The 21,096-nt window shown below is 36.8% G+C and overlaps 1 protein-coding gene across 1 annotated transcript in view; it reads right to left on the bottom strand.

Moving 5' to 3' along the window:
• EPHA6 (EPH receptor A6) overlaps positions 1 to 21,096 on the bottom strand; it is a 372,058-nt gene that overhangs the window by 107,612 nt on the left and 243,350 nt on the right. Inside the window, exon 6 of the mRNA XM_041420929.1 lies at positions 14,820 to 14,944. Within this exon, the coding sequence (XP_041276863.1) occupies positions 14,820 to 14,944 (125 nt within the window). The remainder of the gene's footprint in view (positions 1 to 14,819; positions 14,945 to 21,096) is intronic.

Below are 21,096 nucleotides of genomic sequence, written 5' to 3'. Positions count from 1 at the left end.
AGTGGAAGTCACAATGGTGCTAATGGTCTACGACTAGACAACCTCATTTAATGGAGTAGCACCATCAGAGGATAAATATTAATGAAGTGCTTTCTGCTTCTGCAGTGCAGCAGAGTAGCAGTCAATACCCAGATGTTCTATTATTGTGATTATTAGCACCATTTTTCTCATATACTTAAAAGAAAGGGGATTCCCCAATAACATTAACAATTTAAAATGGATAGATAACTATAAATAGATAACTATATTAAATAAATAAACTATCACATGCCACCTATCACATGTGAACGAACTGCTCTCTAATTTTATCCCCACCCCAGTACAGAGGAAAAGAGCACTGAAATGAAGACTTTGTGGACACATATAAGAAAAATATTGATAAAGGCTAACCAAAATGTGATGACCTTTAATCACTTTAGACTCCTATTGCAATCAAAGAGTTTACACTCTGATTTTATAGGTGAAAAAAACATTATTTATCTCAAAACCTTTAGTGAAAAAAAAAAATCAATAGAAATTAAAGCTGAAATGCCGAATTTTGCTTGTAGTGCTGAAATAACCTTTAAAAGATTAACTTTACCAGTAAAGCACAGATAAAATCCTGGCACTTTCAGGCATACAACATTTGTCACCATTAATATTTGAGTGTCTGAAAGAGACATGGCTCTAATAAAAATAGTATCAGTCCTTAGTTTAGCAATTTAAAAAGACAACCAAATATAATTTGCTATGATTTAGAATATATAATGGGAGCTATATACTCTTAGTCTAGCTTATTTCATGAATGACAATGGAGGTGTTCAGCTCATTGAGTGCCACGAGTAACAAAAATCTTCTTAAACAGACCCCAGGGAAAGGGATTTCCACCCTCTGCCAGCTAAAGGAGACTTATTGTACCCACAGCTTTCAAGTGTGTGTGTGCAGAAAGAATCCAGAGAGAGTAACTGAATTTACTATCAGCTGTTTGCAAACACATTTTCCAGTCTATATCTATTGTCCTGCAACATGAAAATTCTGTATTAAGCCACATAATCCTGCCTGGCCTTCTCAGAGCACTGTTATTTAAGTGAAAGAAGAACTAATAGAGATTAAATCTATATACCACAGGGACCAGGTCTTTATCCTGAACACTGAAGCATAATGTCAAAGCTGAGTAAGTACCACATTAAAGTAAAGAAGATTTGGAGTTTCATGATTCAGGCACTATAAATGTTTAAATAAAAGCACCAATAATAAAAAAAGAATTTTTTATGAGACCATTTGGTCACATCTTTCCTCTTTCCTAGGTACATCAGTCTGAGGAACACACACAGTGTGACCTACAGAGGAAGCATCATTATTTTAAAGGAATGACCACGATTCTGGAAAACAGCAGTGTTGACTGATCATAGCTCTAGTCCACTGGGCAATGAAATCTCCAAATTCTTCCTTACTTTTCCCGTGGGATCAGCTATGCTGGCACTCCATAGCATGAACTTTAATGCTGTGCTATCAATTCGGATAACACAGTCATTAATTATTAGGTATAGCCATTAACTGATTAATCAGTTCAAATAGAATCTATTAAAGACAAATAACATCAAGTTGTGGAGTTTGTACTTACTCTCTGTAATGAATAAAAACAGAGTCCCCACAGCTATAATTTATGGAAACTGCCTCTGATTTATAGAAACTATATCCCTCTCACAATTAATTTTCCCCCAATAATTCTCAAAAAGAATTTTCCTTCTTTACCATAAAATATTTTCATAATACAATTTCTGAATGCCTGTTGCCTCTAGTCATAGCACCTTTGTCACCTTACACAGATTGCTGTAGATAAGGACTAATTACTCTAAAAGCAACAAAATTAACTACGCTGTGGAACTCAGTGTATGCTTTTATATTTACTAATTTCCTGTGTGATTTTCTCCTAGAAAACTATTTTGACCTACAGTACATCAGTTAACAGGAATGCTGGCAGAAGATTTTAGAAAAGACTTAAATGCTCAAAACTGTGCTTCTAACATTAATTACTGATTACAATCTGATCAAAAGGATTAAGTAAATTTTTAATGCAACACAGAGTGGTAGGAAAAACTACAATAAGAAGTAAAAGATACCATTAAGATTCTTTAAAAAGTGCTCTTCCTAAAAACCCTTGTACCTCTGGTTTTCTGCTGAACCACAAACTTGAAGGAAATTTAGAAAAAGTGATTGAAAAGATCTGAGGACCAATCTAAACTAAGTAGAAAACTGTTGCAGCAAAAATCAGGGCCAGATAGAAAATTGCCAACAGCTCTCATGTTTGCTTCAGAGGAGAAATCCGCAGCACTTAAAGGCATCAGCCCCTTCAGGTTGTAACGCTGTCCCTTCCCTCCTTGGCCTCCCTCCTGATTAATCTGAGATGTAACAGTCTGGGGAGCTGAAACACTCAAGTGTCCTTTACCTGTTTGGCCATTCAATATTTTATATTTTGATTGCCTGTCAGTCAGCTCATCACTTTTTCCATATATAAAGTGAAGCTGTCAACGTGAAAAGGGGAAGAACAGATAACCAAGCATAAAGAAAATACAAAAAGGTCAAACCCCAGACAAAATGCATTTTAATTGGATTATATACTTGGAAAGGCAGAAATGAGTTGATGTGAGGTGAACCATGAAAAGCAGAAAATTAAATGAGGAGAGAGATGAGGACAGGGAGGCTCTAAAACAATGTTAAAATTCTCACCAGCACAGGGAGGTAAGGGCTGGGCAGAGCAAAAACTGTGTGGTTCACATTTAGGCCAAGTGGGACTGCCAGGTGTGAAGGCAGCAGACAGGAGAGAGCTGATTGTCCCGACAAGGCGACCAAAATGAAATAAAACCAGCCCTTAGGTTAGGGATGGAACAGAGTGCAACCCAGCATATAACAAAGGCAGCTGGAGAACATGGCCTGCATTGTCAGATGAGCACAGATATTAAATCTCATCTTTCTGGCACTAATAAGCTGCTCTGATAATGGTTGTTTGTTAATTAAAAATATTTACCAGTGAAAACTTCTGCACCAGGACCTCCAGAAGTCTCTCTAACCTCTGCATATAAAAGTTCCAGCTTCTCCAGCTGCCTCGAAGATTTTTCTTATCTTGTAACTCATTTTAAGTTTCTTTTCCAGTTGGAAAGAAGCAGAAAGCTACTGCAAGCACAAACTAAATTTTTCATGTAAAAAATTCAACTCAAGTAGTACTCAAAATTCACCTTAGGACAGTAAAGCACATTTTCTCCTAGCATGCCGAATGCCAAGGTTTACTTCATAATTATATAATAAACCTGCTGACAAATGCAGTGCAACAGAAAACAGAAGCAATCCTGAAAATTTGAAGGCTTCTGTGACTTTCTTTGCTGTGAAACAAGCCCAGAGAATTATGGATACACAGCCAGTGGGCTGATTCCCAAGTCCTTCCTTCGGTGCATGAGGTTCACGGTTCACAATTCTGAACGAGGTCCTGATGCCACTGCAGGTTCCTTCTCCCCATTCTCACCCTTAACACTCCCCCAGAGCCCAGCAACCTGCAGATCAGTGGCTTTCTTAATTAACTAAATTTGCTTCATTGCGTCTTACAGCTCATGGACTTTTCTTCCAGGAATTTCCTTAATTATGCCTTCAATAATTTTGCTTGTGGCCTCCAAAACAACCCTAGGCAACAAGTTTAAATACAAACTGTGTTTAAAAAATACTGTGGGGATTTTTTAAAAAATCCACTTTCTGACTATTTTATTGAATATACTTTAGTTTCTTATCTATAAGAAATACTGAATAATAATCAGTATCAGTAACAAGTTCAGCCAATTTCAAAATATCTGTGTATATCACAGAAACAGTACTTCTAGGTACAGATGGGAAGTAGGTCACTGGATAATGAAATATTTAAATTGAAAATGCAAGACCCTGGTAGAAAGATAATAAAAAGGAACAACTAGTGTGATGTGAAAAAAGTCAGAGCCAAGGTCTCCAAACTGCTGAGCCATGGGGCAGGCAATCTTCTCACACCCAGCACTACCAGCATGGGTAACATCACAGCTGTGCACACAGAACTGCTGTGTCCCTTCATGGCAGAACTCAAAATTGTGCTGATTTTATTTCCTACTGAAGTGTGAAGGCAACTTTAATGCAGAGAAGCATCTTACAAGGAAAGTAGAATTTCAATACAAGAGCAATCATCCAATTCTTCAGAAGACTTCTACAGTGAGGTGATTTTCTACAGTACAGAGCAGCCAGTGCTCTACTTTAACAACCCCCCCAGCAAAAAAACCTACAAAATAAACAAAATAAACCCCCAAACAACCCTTCCCCCCAAAAATCCCAACAGCCCACAACATATGTTCAAAGCTGTGAAAATCAAATTATTCTACCAATCCAAAATAGTACAGCACTGAGTCAGCTACACAGAACTCAGCTCTAATAGTGCTGCTGACAAATTGGCTTAATTCATTTCAGAATTCCTACAATATTCACAGGCAGATAGGTCCAGGATTTGGATTAGAGCTTCCTTTCAGTGCTGAATGTTTTGTCAGGTTTGTAACACCTTGCTGGGAAATTTTAACTCCCGTGGGATGCTTGCAGCTCTACAAACACTCTCGTAAAAAACACATTCTGTACTAAAACCACATTCTGTACTAAAAACCTCTTGTGGAATCATGCCTTTCCAACTCCTTTCTAAGATGTGTTGCAGCCTTTTAGGATGTTAGACTTGCTGGGCTTATTTTAAGATTGGTTTCAACTTAGTTTGAATCTTCCACATAAATAACTTTTAATATTAGAAGAGCAGAGTAATGCAGAATTTTCTCTTTTCATTTGCTGCTGAATGTTTCCTGCCTGGCAAATCCAGAAACATCCTTATTGATATACAACAGCTTGAAAACAAATTCAGTGGTGTTAATAAAGCTATCACTTTTATTTAAGTAAGCAAAATATCTACTTTTATAGATTGAATTTATTCAGATTGCTATTCAGATTTTCTATTCTGGAAAAAAAATGACTGAAGTCATTAAGATTCATTTCAGACCATATGAATGTTAAATGGTAACAAGTCTTTCATATGCTAACTGTGAATACATGTCTTTGGGACAAATACTTCTCTTTTCAAAGAAAATCAGGATTTATAAGCATAGAATAATGTTGACAATATTAAGATATATTCCAACCATCCAACAAAAATCAATTTTGGAGGAAGAATTTTGCCTCTAAAACACAAAGTCTGCCACTAACTAATGTTTGACTTTAATCAGTGCAATACAAATAATAAATCAGAGGCAGGAGGGAACCTGCTGATCTCTATACAGAGATTGTGTATTGTTTTTCATTATGCAAGCCTCTTCTGATATAAACATACAATAGCTATTGAAGTCACTGAAATATCACATTTTTTGGTGTATTTATGAGCACATGCAAAAATCTTTTTGTGTCTCAATGCAGGCAAACAGCAAACATCCATCTTGTAATGCTAGTTCAGAAGGGCTGAATTCACCTCTGGTGTCATGACTGTATTGCAGAACTTGGCAATACATCAACAATAAATACAGCATATTCCTTAAGTTGATGTTTTCTTCAAACACCTCGGTGAGTTAATGGGGTGTAAAGCAAAAACAGCAATCTTTTTTTCCAATTAATTGAACATGAATTTCAAGGGCAAAGTAAACAAACCAGCAAGTAAATCAAAAAGCTGATTTTGCACTTTCAAAACTGACACAGCAAGTTGCTGCTCAATTTTTTTGGGAAGTGCTCATTTCTGATGTAGCGAACTTGAGCAGAAATATCATTTCTGGTGGTGGTGGTACAAACAACAAGAAAAAATGTTAAGAAAATTCACACATAGATGTCAATACCTTTTCAAAAAGAGCTGCTCCAGCCACCAAAGACTTTTGTTAATATAATATAAATACTTGTATGTGCATGAAAACCAGATAGTTTGAACAAGGTCATTGCAAATACAAGATGCATCAACATGGTGAAGTTCCTAGAGCAACATAAATGTGTTTATGAGCAGCAGGTGAATTCCTGCAAAAGACTCTAAAGCTATTAACAGCTCGGTAAGGAGTACATAATAATAGGTTGTTAACTCAGCCATCCCAACAAGCACATCGAGAAAGGGCACTTTGAAACTATTAATAAAAACACATTAAAAAACTCAAAAGAAAAAGAGAGAATGGTAAGATTTTGCTTGTTTCAATCAACCAAATAAACATTTGTGGGTTTACTCAGGTACAAACCTAACAAAACTACATGGGAGTTACTGGACAAGGTACAATTTTTATGAATTCAAGTTGGCTGATGCAATTATTAATTTAAATTAAAAGATCCTCTAATGTTCATTTTGATTCCAACAACCACATCCCCACGCCAAACACACAGCTTTTGTTTATCACATAGTGAAGTGATTATATTGATATTAAACAGGAAAATAGTGGTTTAGTGCATTAAGGTGGAAGGGTTCTCCCTAAAGGAGCTTCCTCTTTCCCTTTGGATATTTCTCCCTTCTCCCAGAATGACTGCTCTGGGGACACTGTTACTTAATAAAAAAGAGGTTGCTAATATTACACAGTCAGTGGCTTCATTTAATGTAAAAAAGAGACCATTCAAAGAGGAAAACTAATATCCTGTCCTTTCCTGTGCTTAAAGTACAACTGAAATGCAGTCTTAGAAAAAAGAGTGAGAGAGGAAAAAATCCCTTTTTTTTGGTTTTACTCTCCAAAATGATGCATACATTTGTATGCAGGTATCTCTAGAATGCATTGAATATTGCAGGAATAAACTGTAAATGAAACAATATCTGAACACTTATTCATTTAGACAAAGATATAAACTCATGTCTCAAGGTGTGTATCTTGATTTAATCTGTGAATCCACCTTTATGGCTGCAAATCAACAATTTATGAACAGTGAGTCATCTGTGTATTACAAAAATCACTGTGCTAGCTTCAGTTTTTAAGAGTTTGGGCTCACAGACGATTTTTTTGAATTTTAAAACTACTTTGTATTTTAAGAGGGTCTAAAGGAAACATTCTAACTGGTTTTAGAGATCTGCAGACGTAGATTTTTTATTTCATTTTTAAAAAAAGGAAATAATTTTTATTTAGATAAAAATACTTAATAAATAAAAAAGCATACCTTTTTATAAAAAAGCATACCTTTTGGCAAGTATGCTTGTTATATTTAGGTCATTGCTCACAAAACTTGCCATTTTTTTTTTTTTTTAAATCTGTAAAACTTTCAAACCCAAAGTTTGACTCCTGAATTTTTGTTAAGGTGAGGGAACTCCAACTCTTATTACCATATGCAACTAAACCTTACTGCACCTAAACTCAAAGGTGAACACACTGCAGGCAGTTAATAATAACAGAAACAACAAAAATAAAATGCCTTGGGAGTACATTCTCTATTTTGTTAATTCAGGATTAAACATGTTATACTCCTTACCACTTCCTTTTGTGCAACTGATACATTATCTCTGACAAGAAAACATTTATTTTTTACAGTATGTACAGCAAAATCCTCTAAATGTTGCCTTAGGTGAAACTTTCTCCTCTATAAAACAGCTGCTTTTGATTTTTGACCCCATCTAAACACATACTTAAGATTAACACTGATTCCTGAGGTTAACATTATTATTATTATTATTATTATTATTATTATTATTATTGCTGTGTCAGTGCACAATTCTGAAAACTATTTTTCTGAGGTTCAAATGCTTTAGTGGATAGAAAAAAATTTAATAATTCCTTTTATTAGCAACCAGTCTTTGTCATCAATGGATTTAGCTTTCTTAGAGGTATGGAACTAGTTGTGTTTGTTGTCTTGTAGTAGTTTGCATACCTCCTATGCTTATTCCTGTGGCATTGAAAGCATTTGAAAACCACTTATACAAAACCATTAATACACTTTTTTCTGTATTTGTGTAGCTCTTCTAGCAGTTACTGGAATAAGCACTGTACATGTAATTTTCCTTGGAGAAAATGGTATTGGCTGCAGGCAAGAACACAAGATCAGCAGAGACTTAACTATGGGGTTTTTTTTTTTACTATCAAATCCACCAGACTTGCTTAAACAGCATTATACTTCTCATTGAGAGTTTTTGGTTCAGCAGGAACAACAGCAATACCTCTATTGGCTACTTCATTATTAAATACAAAAGTTCAGAAGCTGTTTCTAAATAATTGACAACAATGATTACCAGACAAGCCAAACTAGGCATCTAATAGAGGTTTAGCCTAGAACTTCTTTGATAAACCCTTTGCTGCATGTAATTGATATTTAGATGCCAGATTTCTTTTTCTCCTAATAGTAATTACATCAGTGTCATTAATAATGGCTGCTGCAAGGTCCTTAGGTTCTTTCTTGCAAGGCAAAAATTATATCTGGTCAGAGAGTCTGGTAATTAGTCACTCTCATTTTCAACAGTTCTGAGACCTATTTTTTTTTTTCTTTTTAGAATCTGAGGTTTTTACATTTTTTCCCTTGGGAAACCGGGTTAATAACAGCAGAACAAAAAAACTGAGAAGCTTGTTTAACACCACTTACTATGCTAAAATAAGCTAGGAGATTTCATTTTAATGATTATATCCCAAAGCACATTTGTAGTGATTATTTTTTAAAAACATTCAGCAGACACGGTTCGTTTCCCAGTAGCTACAAAGGGCTGAGAATGCCTGAGGTGCTGCTCAGAGCCCTGGTGCCTCCCTGTGACATGCTATGAACAAACACTAAGAGCTGCCTAAAACTACTGTCCAAAAGCTCTTGTACATCCCAAATACTCAGCACTCTTGTTTTGATGAGAATTGTTGAAAATGTAATGCAAATGTATTATTGCATGAGTCCTTTTTCTTGATTCCAGTCATATCAGAAACATTTTACTTGCAGGCAGCAGATTGCTACTTATGCCTTAAATGATTTGAATAATTTAAAAAATATTACAGACTAAAACTGTTTCTTAAAAAAAAAAATTATTATAATAAAGTTAAAAATTCCCCAGTTGGTCCTTTGAAGCAAACAGCTTTTTATACTGTGTATACTCAATAAATGGCCAGATACCTGAAGTGCTCAGATGCTTATCCCTACTATTGTCAGTCTGTACCTGTTCCCCAATCCTATCACTGATGCTAACTTTAAAATTTAGCAACAGGGATAGCAACAATAAAGGAACATGCCCAGAAGAAAGAACCAGCACATGCCAAGAACCCAGCCACACCAGTACCAAACAAACCCCTGTGGCCATGGATAATGTCACACAGCCCCCAGGCTCCCTTCAGCCTCATGCCACTGGGAGCTGCTGCATACATGGTTCTTCAGGGTATAAAATTCTACCATAAAAGAAAAACCTGAACCATAAAAGTAACAGCTGGTGCTTAAAGGAAATAGGGGAGTTGCAACAGCCATGTCTGGAAGAATGTGTTCCTTCTAACTTAATTAAACATTGTGCAAGGTGGTGACTGAAGAGGTGGAGAGAATGGAGAGGTTTGGCTCTTCAAGTAGTAGGGAGGCTGAGGGTCACTGAACTTCACACATGCCATGCAGACCTCACAGAAAGGCAGAGAAATTTACAAGAGAAATGACTGATTTTACTGCACATTTCCAAAATTCCACCCAGAAATTCTGAGGACTGAATGTGATCTACATGAGGTGGCTTCTTAGGAGCAATGTCCTTATTTTATCTGATGGGAACACGTGTGGCTCCTGTTCACTGAGGCTGATTCCAGCCCATACTCAAGTAGGGTCAGGTTAATTAATGTGAGAAGATCATAATGCAATATCTCCTTAGCTGGAGAAGACACAGAGGAACATCTGGTCCCCTCTAAACTGGGATGAGTCTCATGGTGTTTATAATTTTCCATATTAATTCTTATAAAAATAATTCTGTCACTCAAAACATTATGTAATGAGCATCTTAAAATTTCTCATTACTCCTATCATGTAATTTACCTAAAGGTCTGTCACTCAAATGTGTGACACTCAGGATGTCTCATTTTAATTCATATTAATGATTATTCAAAGCAATAGCAGTCTTCGGTTTAATATTAGATTTTAAGACTGAGCATCATTTCTTGTATAAGTTAAGTGAAGACAGCTGTAGACTGATAGAAAAATTAACAAGGTCATGCTTCTTTCTAATTCTTTAAATCTGGTACTTTCCTCTATCTCTCTGCCTCATCAGCTCTTCATCTCTTTTTCAAATCTCATTGGAAAACTAATTTCCCCCTTGCTTCTACTGCTCAGCTATTTTCTCACTTCTATTTATTAATTCAACTCTAAATAATACTGGGATGAAGGAAAAGTAATATCTGACATCCTACATGTCCTGTCCACTCACTGTCCTATGGAGGTGGGTTAATTTTTTATGTGAAAACTTCCTGTGAGCTGAAAATTGAATCTCCCAAAAAAATGAAGTATTTTGGCAAAGGGTTTTGGCTTTAAATTTCATCAAGAGACAAGAAAGAAAAGAAATATCAGCCCTCTCCTCCAAATCCTAATTCTAAAGATATTCTCTGCTTTCTCTCTTTAGAGATTTCACTGCAGTGCCTTGGGTTACTTCTTGGGTTACATTCCATTAAAATCCCTTCTCTACAGACAGGTTTCTTTAGCTAATTATATGTTACCTTGTGTGTAACAGGACATGTAATCCAGCTGGTGTGCTTGGGCCACGTGGGAGAACAAATAACAACTTAATACAGTTGCTGATATGTGCACAGCTTGGTATGCCTAATACAGGTCTTATGGAGCATTAATTTTTGATGATTAACTTTCTGGGTTAGGATGGAAAGGGGAGGAATAAGTATTTTCCAGTTCAGCTGCACAACCTGGAGTGCAGCTGGTGAGGTTTATATCCACTGTGTGCTGTGTTCCCTTTCCCTTGAGGGAATTCCTACAGAAGGACTCGGTGTCATTACAAGGCTCTAACAAAGCCCCACTCCTCCATCTGCCTCAAACACAAAACACTTTTAATGAGAGGTAAAGAGATTATGATGCCCTGGAATCTTGCAAATGGTGCAAGCTTTGGTCAGTGTCTGAGTAATAGTTTAAAGTAGAAAAGAAAAATTAATTGCAATTAGCAATGGCAATGAGATTATATTAATGAGTGCAGTTTTTCAAGGGAAAGACACTATGGCACATGAGAGATTTTTTCTTTTAGAAGTAATGTTTGTGGATGATATCAAGGGATCATAGAATACAATGGACAGAGTGCAGAATAGGGCAGACACCCTATATCAACAGAGATAATTTGCAATGTTTAGTATTTCAAGATCCCAAAGAAGGTCTATGAAGAAATGCTTTTATGAGTATGTCTCAGATTTCCAAGGACAAACATTTAACTGACCTTCTGTGTGTTGCTGTAAAGACTCACCCAAGGCATAGATTTCAGAATGATTCATAATCTACCCGAAATCAGGTATTTCAACTACCAAGCCTCAACAAGGCAATTATTTCAGGATCATGATATTCTCTGCCTGGTTATATCACACAACTATTCAAACAGTGGAAAACCCTTTCTCTTTGCTGTGACAGAACTCAGAGAATCCTGGACTGAATGTTGAGGAATTTTTGTTCTCCCAGGTCAAATCAGCTCTCTAATTATGTCCTAGGTCAGATTTTTGTTCACTGCATTTTTGGCTGAAAGGCTGCAGAAAAAAATGACCTGTCAGACAACTAAACAAAAATGTACCAGTGCACTTGTAAATAAGAAACTACAAATCTGTACAACTGGCTCATGATGAAATTTTGTTACTGACCCAAGATTTTAATTTTTAGAGACAATATTTCCTGAAGTTCTGAATGTTTTACAGCAATTCCCTGGAGAAATGAAGGTCATATAGGAAAAGGTACTTTGAAACAGAAAAATTATTGAACTGCTTTATTGTACTTTGAAATTAATGTATGATTCCTTTTTTGTAACTTATTGAGACCTCTGGATAACTCTCCTTCTCCACTTTATTTCTTTATAACTTGGTAGTCTTTATCAGAAGAATGTTTTTCACAGAGAGGACTTGATTTTTTGATAGTTCTCTGTGAGTAATCTGTATTTTACAAGAGTATAAATGTAAATTTCTTGCATAATTGGCACAATGTAGCCTCTGTGTTCTTGTTGTGGAAATGCATGGAAAGATGGATCTTTATGTTCCATGCTCATCATCATCATTAATTTGTCTTCCTTACGAAATTGTTGGAAACTGCCCCATTTTCTGGAGTGCTTACAGTTTATTGGGCAGCTATTTGATTTCTGAAGTTTACATTTCTTCCAGGGAACCTTGGGAATTAAAAGCAGGCTGCTCCCCTAATGTCCTCACCAATGATGTACTGACAATTTTTCAAATGTCAACAAGAAGCCTTAAAAAAATAGCAGTAATACTTGTAAAAGTTTAGAATACTGCATAATTCTTTAGAGCTTCAAAAAATTAAGAAACTGACAATACCAGCTGAATTTGAGGGATTGAGTGGTTGTATTTGATGGAGACATTCCATTCTTATGTTGTTTATCAGAACAAAACCTTTCTTTATTAAATGCAAATGATAGTTAGAAAGGGATATGCAAAATGGACTGCAAAAGTTATTCTATTTTTCTACCTAGTGTGTTTATTAGTAGCTAAGACTACTGTTTTCTGCCTTTTTCTTTACTCCCTTAGACATTAATAAAATTTCTGACCTTTTCATATTTAACATGTTCTTCAACTTTACCTGCATTTTTTTGCTCTCTGTTAGAGGGGTGTCTTTATGATAAATTCATACTAGATCCAGTAGAAAATTATTTCCCTCTTATCATATTTTCTGTGAGCATGTAACAACGTGCCTACTTTGTCACTTCTGCTGAGAATGGGAATGCTGATATTCCCCTGTTTCAGAGTTCCTGGGAAGGCTGAGAGATTACAGTGCCAGTGGCTACATCTAGCCCTGTCATAACACAAACTATGTTTTTTAATATACAGAGCTCCACAGGGAAGAAGAAAAAAAATGAACTGGAACTTAAGTTAATTGTGCATATTAATATTTTCTGGCTTTGAGGTAGGAACCATCCCTTTTTCTTCCTCAATATAAAATTTCATTTGCATTCGGCCACTACACTTAGTCAGTGTTGTAAGGTATGCTTCTTGATTTAAATATGATTAAAGCAAGATTTAAATATTATTAAAGAGGTGTGAAATAATATTTTCCAATTTAATGCTGTAAATAAGCAGACTGACTTGCAGTACTGGATTATTCATCTCTCTGATCAAGAACCTCATCTCCAACAGAGGTCTTGCAAATTACACCTGTGCCACAGCACTGGAAGGTGCCAGCAATGCATTTTATCTCCCCTGACCTCAGAGGAAAGAGTTTATAGAGAGAAGATGCTCCTTATATATTTTAAAAGGTGGACATAGAAAATTGTTCTCTTTTTTTCATAAAAACAGATAAGAGTGGTTTAAACTGTGTCTAGCAAAGGGTCTTAAGGCCTGTGCATGTAGTCCTGCTGCGCAATGGTCAAGGCTAAGGAATAAGTAGACCCCTAAGAAAAATTATTTGCCTTGTCACTCAGCACTGACTGCTCTTGGCACATAATCCATTGAGAAAGGATTTTATTAAATATATATCTAAGATTTATAATTTAACATCCATACGAACACCTACAGATCTTTGGAACTATTCCTATTCGACTGAATAAAATCTCACAATTTGTCTTGTTTAATTCACCTCTTTAATATCAACAAAGAAAAGAAGTTCAAGTCATAATACGGACATAATATGACAATGGATCAGAACCTGAAGGACTTCCATTAGAGTAGGAAAATAGGGTTCCTTGCTTTGGCTTACCAAATATTCTAAGCAATCTGTCTTCTCCTTCTAGCTGTCCTATTTAAATTGTTCAGAGTTTTTTTTTTTTTCCCAGTTTACCCTTTCTTCTGCATCATTAAAGCTGCATAATCTCAACAGTGAAGTGCAGTCAAGGAATAAAATTCTCAGATATTTACAGAGCCTAATATCCCTAATACTTTCTTCCATGACTTGGTTTGTATTTCTGTTCTTTGTGATCTTCATACACATCAGTTCCACTGTCACTTCAGATGGGGGCAGGGAAACAGCAAGAACTGACTTATCAGGGAACTGTTTAAGGTACAGACATCAAAAATTTCCCATCTATGTCTTCAGGATTGAAGGCACTGGTCAGCACAAAATTTTTTACTGGTACCAGGCCCTGTAGCAAATGGAAATGACAAAGTATGTTTTTTGCTTATGGAGAAGGAGGCTTCAATTTATGCTTTTCCAGTACATGCTGTGTGGGCACCTTGTACCTTTACTTGTAATGCTTGTTGTAGCCCTCTTCTGTGTGAAATTGCCTAATTTTGACAAAGCACCAGAAATCCAATAGTTTCTCTTGTAACCTTTTCTAACCCTCTAAAAATGCTGGTGCACCTATCCTTTAAGCACATACTATTGCTTTGTTTAGCAATAATAAATAAATACATCTTTTGCCTCAAATTGAAATCATATTCCCATTCACTTTAAACTCTGTTGTGTCACTCTAATGTGAAGTTTTTACAGTCTATAAATCAAAATGTATTGAAGCATGTGATCCATTTATCCATGTTTGTAAATGGAGTTACTATGAGACAAGTAAATGCACAATCTGCTTGCTGCTCTACTCAACTCTAGTGTGAAACAAGACAGTCATTAACAAATCAGAAGCAAAACAACAAAAAAAACAGCACAAAATAAAAAGTCTGGCATACACAGCATTGTATGTGGCGTCAAGTGAAAAGTTTTTTTAAAAATACTGTTAAGAATACAAAACACATTGCTTTTTAGGATCTGAGTGTGGGTGATGCTGTGAGACCTACTTTCTCATAGTACTTGATCTCGTAGTCCAGAATTGCTCCATGGGGAAAGTCCGGCTCTTGCCAGGAGAGGGCAATGCTGTTTTGGGAAGCCCAGTCCTTCCTTACCATACCTATCAAGGTGGGTGCTGAAAGGGAAAAGGATAACTAAGGGTTAAAGACGAAGCACACGGTTTATCCTTCCAACCTGCTGTCTGAGGATACCAACCCGAGGCAACTTGGAGTGACCTCCACCAAGAAAAGCATGACAGATGGCAATTCTCAGGGAAACCATATAACCTGGAATTAATGTCTCAAGCACACGCTGGTAACTCCTCTGCTGAAGTGCACAGCAGCTTCTGGAAAATGGCTGTGTGCAAAAATACAGAGAGAAACTGGGCTGGGCGGGCTCTGCCCCAGCCAGGCAGCGCTGCTGGCTCCAGGGACACCATGCCCAGAGCAGAGCCACATTGCAGAGGCAGCAAATTCTGCATGCAGGTTAATCTTCATTAAATGTTATGATTCAAGTGTTTAGGACGTACATTCAGTTTACTCTCTGGGGTAAAATAAAGGGACACAGCTCAAAACAGACGCAATGAATCCCTTTCCTGGCAAGCCCTTTGTGAGGTGTCTGTGTGCACCAAGAGCCAGATCCTTCAGGAGCTCCTGGAAGGGACTGGGGTATGGGCAAACTGGGGGAAAAAACAGCTTCTGGAAGGGGCCCAACATGCATGGATGCACCCAGCAGCCAAGTTATCTCACTCTGGGGTTAACCAATTTTAAGAACCAGTTTTTCTGCCTTTTTGGAAAAGAAGGTGCCCTGTTATCTACGCAATGATTTTAAATGGTGCAAAGACTGTGTTCTAGAAAACGATCTTTGCTTACTTTATTAATCTGGTCAAGCATCTAAAAATATTCTCCAGACACTAATGCGTGTTTTAATAGTATTGATGTGCAGCCCTCCCAAATGTTACAGCAAACCCAGTCATATTATTCAACAGTCCTGAACACAACTAAGATCAACAATCCAGCTACCAAAAGTGGTTCACAGATTTCACTATTTGTATTCCCACTAAAAAGTATCAGTTTATTACACACCCTCCCCCATTCATCTCTCTTCTGAATCTTACTTAACTTCTTCCAAGTTTCCATGGAGTTGTCTCCTAAAAATAACACATTTTTATGACTTCTGGTTTTATCTTTTGAACGAAACAATCTCCCTAAGAAAATGAAAAGAGAATCTGTTTCTAGTCACAAAATTTCACGCCTTAGTTTTCTTTCCTGTAAACATTTCAGGAGATTTAAGAAATGAAAACAATAAATTCTAGAATGCAAACAAACACTGAAGAAAACAAAACTGTGTGTTTGTCTTTGAAAAAAGGGAAACTCTACACAGAGACGTGCACATTTTTCTCTGTGATAATGCATTTATCTGAGAGAGAAAATTAACTTCCATCCAGTCTTACCTTTGAGTAATTATTCTGTGGGATAGTAATTTTGTCCTCTCTGATGTGAAAAAATCCCCAACTCAACACCTAACACCAGAAAAAAAACCCTACCAAAGTGTAAGTGCTGACACAGGAAACTTCTACGCCTTTGCCACTTTAACCACAGGTCTGATGCAAGGGTGTCAGAGCAAAAAAATAAAAAAAAAAATCCTGCCATGCAGAATAAAGGATTAACCTGGTTTTCAGAAAGCCCTTAAACAGCATAATGTAAATAACTGAACAGAATAAAACACAAATTAATAAATAAAAAACATTCACAGGATTTGAACCAAAGTGTTATCCCTGGGTAGGTACAACTACTCCCTTAGCTAAAATGAAATTTTTGTTCTTGAAACTGAGGGTAAAGTTGAGCTCTCACAATATTTCTCTGGGGTCCAATCAACTTCTCCAAGCAAGATACGAAGTCATGTCTGTTTGAAGGATAGCAGGAGCTAGCAAACATGGATTTGTAATTGCTAAACAGAGATCAAGGGCCTAGGAAAGCACTGCTCACACAAATTGTTTTACTATTTGTTATTCTGAGTAATTCACTGGCATTGAGCTGTGATTTACAGGTGGGTCTGAGTGAGCTACAGCAACCTGTCAGATACATCTGGTACCCCTGTGTGCCTGATAAGAGGTGATGAGCATCAGCTGGGCCACCTTCCCAGCACACTGCAGCTTCATCCCACAGCACCTGAGAGCTCACTGGTCAGGCAACCCAACCCCAAGCAAAATTATTAAGACTGATGACAGAAAACACTAGGTTAAGCTGTAGACAAAATTATATTCTTGGCTCTTTTAGGCTTATAAAATATACACTGCTGATGTAACACATCTTCAAATTATAACCTCAACTTTACAAGCTTTTCGTATGTACTGCATGACGGGGATTTTTCTTTGTGTTCTAACTTCCAAATTTATGCAGCAATTGATGCATGTTTTCAGTCTGAGTTCAACAGAATAATTCTTCCATCTGATGAAGTGCAGTTAAAAAGCACAGTCGTGGTGCATTGGAAGATCCTCTCAAAACTTCAGTATAGGAAATAACCCCGTTGCCTTCCTGGGAAAGAACTCAGTCTGAAATTAACAGAACAGAATGACTTTAGATCTCCCCTAAACCACCTGTGCTTGACCTGCACTTGAAACCAACAAACCCATACAGCAAGGCTCACATCACACCTGTGGCACTGTGCCAGCACTGAATCCTCTAAATCCAAATGCAGAGATGTGCACCTAAAGCTGTGAATATGAGAAGTGAATCTGTGTTTTTATCAAGTAAAAAAAAAAATGAATCTGTGTTTTTATCAAAAAAAAAAAAAAAAAAAAAAAAAAAGAAAAGAAAAAAAGAGCGTACTTTTTAAAAGAAAGGCCCAGAAGAATCACCATTGACCATTTCCTGTATGTGCAGAAGGATGCTCCTGTTTTTGGCAGACAGGATTCCAGTCAGAAAATTATTGCAGGAAGAAACAGACAAATAAAACCAAGTAATTAAAAGCACAGCTAGCTGAGTTTCTATTTATTTTCTTGTGAAGTGCTACTAAACAGCACTCATGTCTGTGGAGAAATTTCTGCTCCTTGTGACTGTTGCTCACCAGAGCAGAAGTCAATTAGACCTTAGAGATCCTATCCACTTATTGTTAAAGATCTTTTTAACCAGAAGACTGTAAGACAGGTACATTCTATTTTCCCATTCCTAAAGGCTGCTCTAATGTCCCTATGATGAATCAATGGGAAGTTCTGTTAATTAGTTGTTTCAAATCCAGTAGCTGCAGGAGAACTCTAATATGGTTACCAATGAAACCATTTGAAAAAAGAAATGCTCAGAAGAGCAGCATGGGTTTTAATCACTTCAAGGGCAGCATTTTCTTGCCATTGGTCCTGGGCTGAAGGGTGGTTTCTGGCTCTTGAGCTCAGCACTGATCTGTGTTTTGTACAGAGGATTCTTTGCACCATCTGTTTTCTTCTACACTGTTGTAAATTTCTTGAGTTACAATGAGTCATCTACAATGTGATGAGCTCCTCATTTAATCTAGTCCCATAAGCTTCTTGGTCTTTTCAAATTTTTTATTGAATAATGGAAGTGCATTCTTTAATTCAGAGTGAGCTGATATTCTAAACTCCTTTGGCTTCTCTTTTTCAGATTCCTTTTTTTCTCATGTGATACATACAGGACAGAAAATGTGTATATTAAACAATAACTGGATCTAAGTGTCTTTTCCCTAGATAATTTCTTTATCTGAAGCTGACTTCCATTATCCATAGCTGTCTGATTTCAAAATAGGTGATCTGTAGGGTTGCTGAAACTTTTTTTTTCCTTTAGTGCAGTTTCTGATTGTGCTATTTTTTGTTCCACAAGAAAGTAGGCAAAGAAATGTCTCCTGTTTCCAGGACTGAACAGCTTTTATAGGATGCCCATTCATGGTGGGGAAGCTTCAGACCCTGTGGCAGCTGATGACCAAAGCTCACCTGGTACCTGTTTATACATGGAATCTTTCACCCCTTCATATCTCAATTCAAATCTTATTTCTTTGGTGAAAAGAAATCATGACAGTTCAAAGGCCTCACCCTTCAGTCACTTTGTTTAAAAAAAAAAAAATCTACCATCAAATAAGAACAGCTGCACCAGTTTTGTCCTCCTCCTTCCTTCCCCCTGAATTGTATCTGAATTTTGCCCAAAGCTGATGAAGTGCCAGCAGATACAAATTTGGAGAGGAGAGAGTGGAAATAGGATCTGAACTGTATGGATGCTGTTGGGAGCAACTTCATTCCTTTGAACACCATCCTCATGAGAAGGCTGTGGGTCTCAGTATGTAAAAATATTGGGGTCTCAATATGTAAAATAATGCCCTTTGGGATCATGAGTTTAATTCAGTTTGTTGTTTCTATACCTCTGCCATTACCAACAATAATGCAAATTGCATAATTAAATGTTATTCTTTCCTTGAGACCCCTGCCTGCTTCAAGATACAGGAGAGATCACACTCACCAAAATATAGGGTTTTGTCACATGTTTTCTGAGCAGGGGTTTCCCTTCAGAGGAGGAAATCCACCTCTCTCCCTGCCTCTTCCTCCTCTTGTATCTCAGTCACTTCTCAATGGCACTTATGAGAAAATACTGACTAAACTCTACTCAAAGCCCTTGCTTCTCTTTTAAAACTCATTAATGCCTGTAGGTTCACCTTACAGAGGAGGAAACCTGCTTTAATATCCTGCAAGGAGCCTGCATTCCTCCTCTTGGCAACAAGTTCTTTCAGTAAGAGAACAGACAGTTGAGGGCAGAAGAAATATCAGTGGTGCAATGAGTAATGGACATTGACTGAGTTGGGTCAGAAAACAAAAGAAACCTGTTTTCTTGGTCATGAAAAGGAAAGGGCTTCTTCAAGCTTCAATTACAGGTTAATGGCACAAATTAAACCAACAGTAACCTATGCTTAACCCTATAGAAGTTACAGTTATCTAATAATTCCAAGCTTATTAAACAAAGATGTTAGGGAACCAAACAGAATAGAAAAGTATCAAGGTCCAAATCTGAAGTGTTCTTCCAGATGGTAAAAACACTCTTTGCACTTTTCCTATGCCAGAAAATGCTATTATAATTTCACAGTGTTTCACCAGCCTACGCTCTGTAACTATATTATAATTCCTATACTATTGGACACTGAATATGATTTTATATTATAAATATCAATAAAAAGAGCACTGAGATTTCATTCACAATTCCACCTTTGGAAAAAAAAAAAGAAAAAAAGATGTTATTTCAAGGCACAGTAAGAAAAATATTGCTTTTACTCCTGATTCTAGGAAGACTATTAGAAAGGCAATAAGCAGTACAAAGATGCTCTCTAGGAGAAGACATTTTACTCCAGTAACAGAACTGGAAGCAATGAAACAACATTTCCTGATCAATGATAGTGCCTCCAGTGTTTTACCCATTTGAGCTATTTGCCAAGGATTTTCCAGGGCAGTTAAGAGGACTGAAGCCTTGATCCTGCATTACTAATGCCATGTTGAAGCATAAGATCAGTCATCTGAAGGATGTAGTTGTGCTGTCTATCATCCAGAGCAGTCTTCACTCCGGCAGAATGGTTATTAATCCTCCAGCAGAGATGCAGTTCATCCTTTCTTTCTTTTGTGTTTGTTTGTTCATCTTTCTGTTGCTATCTTTGCAGGATAAGGGAAGAAAGAGTATCTTATGAACAAGGGATGTGATAGGGATCCAGGAGACCTCTGTCTATATTCTTTTCTGGTTGTGCTCCAGAGATTTTCTTTAATCTTTTGACTGAGCTATCTTAACATACAATGTGAATGTCAATAAGTTCCTTTATTTGCAATACGTGAGCACTTTTTTGTTAGAAGTGTGAGTGTATGAATATAAAAGACTAAAACCTAAGCACAAGATGACATGGGAAACAAACCACAGAAATATGAACAGAAATTAAACTTTTATTAAAAAAAAATCCAGTTCATAACCCACTGTATAGTAAAGATGTTCACGTGGATGAAACATCCTCAGGTTTATACTGAGTTCAGCAAGAATTTGTTTGCTTACCATTCAACCTTGCTTTCAATTAGTACAGTGACTAGATAAGCTATTTGATTCTTCCCATAATAGAGTCTCTTATCTTCCTAATCATTTCAGTAGTAATTCACAGTTACAGTGCTTGGAGGGGATACTATTAGAGGCACTAACCTTGGAGTTCAAAGTTGAGTATGGTGTTTCCCTGACAAAGCACTACAGCTTGCAAATTAACAAGTTTGGGGTTTAAAAAAGTATTTTTATTTCATTTTCTTACACTAGTTCCCTAAAGGTT

Source organism: Onychostruthus taczanowskii, unplaced genomic scaffold, assembly GCF_017590055.1.
Source record: "Onychostruthus taczanowskii isolate IOZ18803 unplaced genomic scaffold, ASM1759005v1 scaffold67, whole genome shotgun sequence".
Taxonomy (NCBI): Eukaryota; Metazoa; Chordata; class Aves; order Passeriformes; family Passeridae; genus Onychostruthus; species Onychostruthus taczanowskii.
Note: the sequence above shows the minus strand (reverse complement) of the source record. Positions and strands in the feature narration are given on the sequence as shown.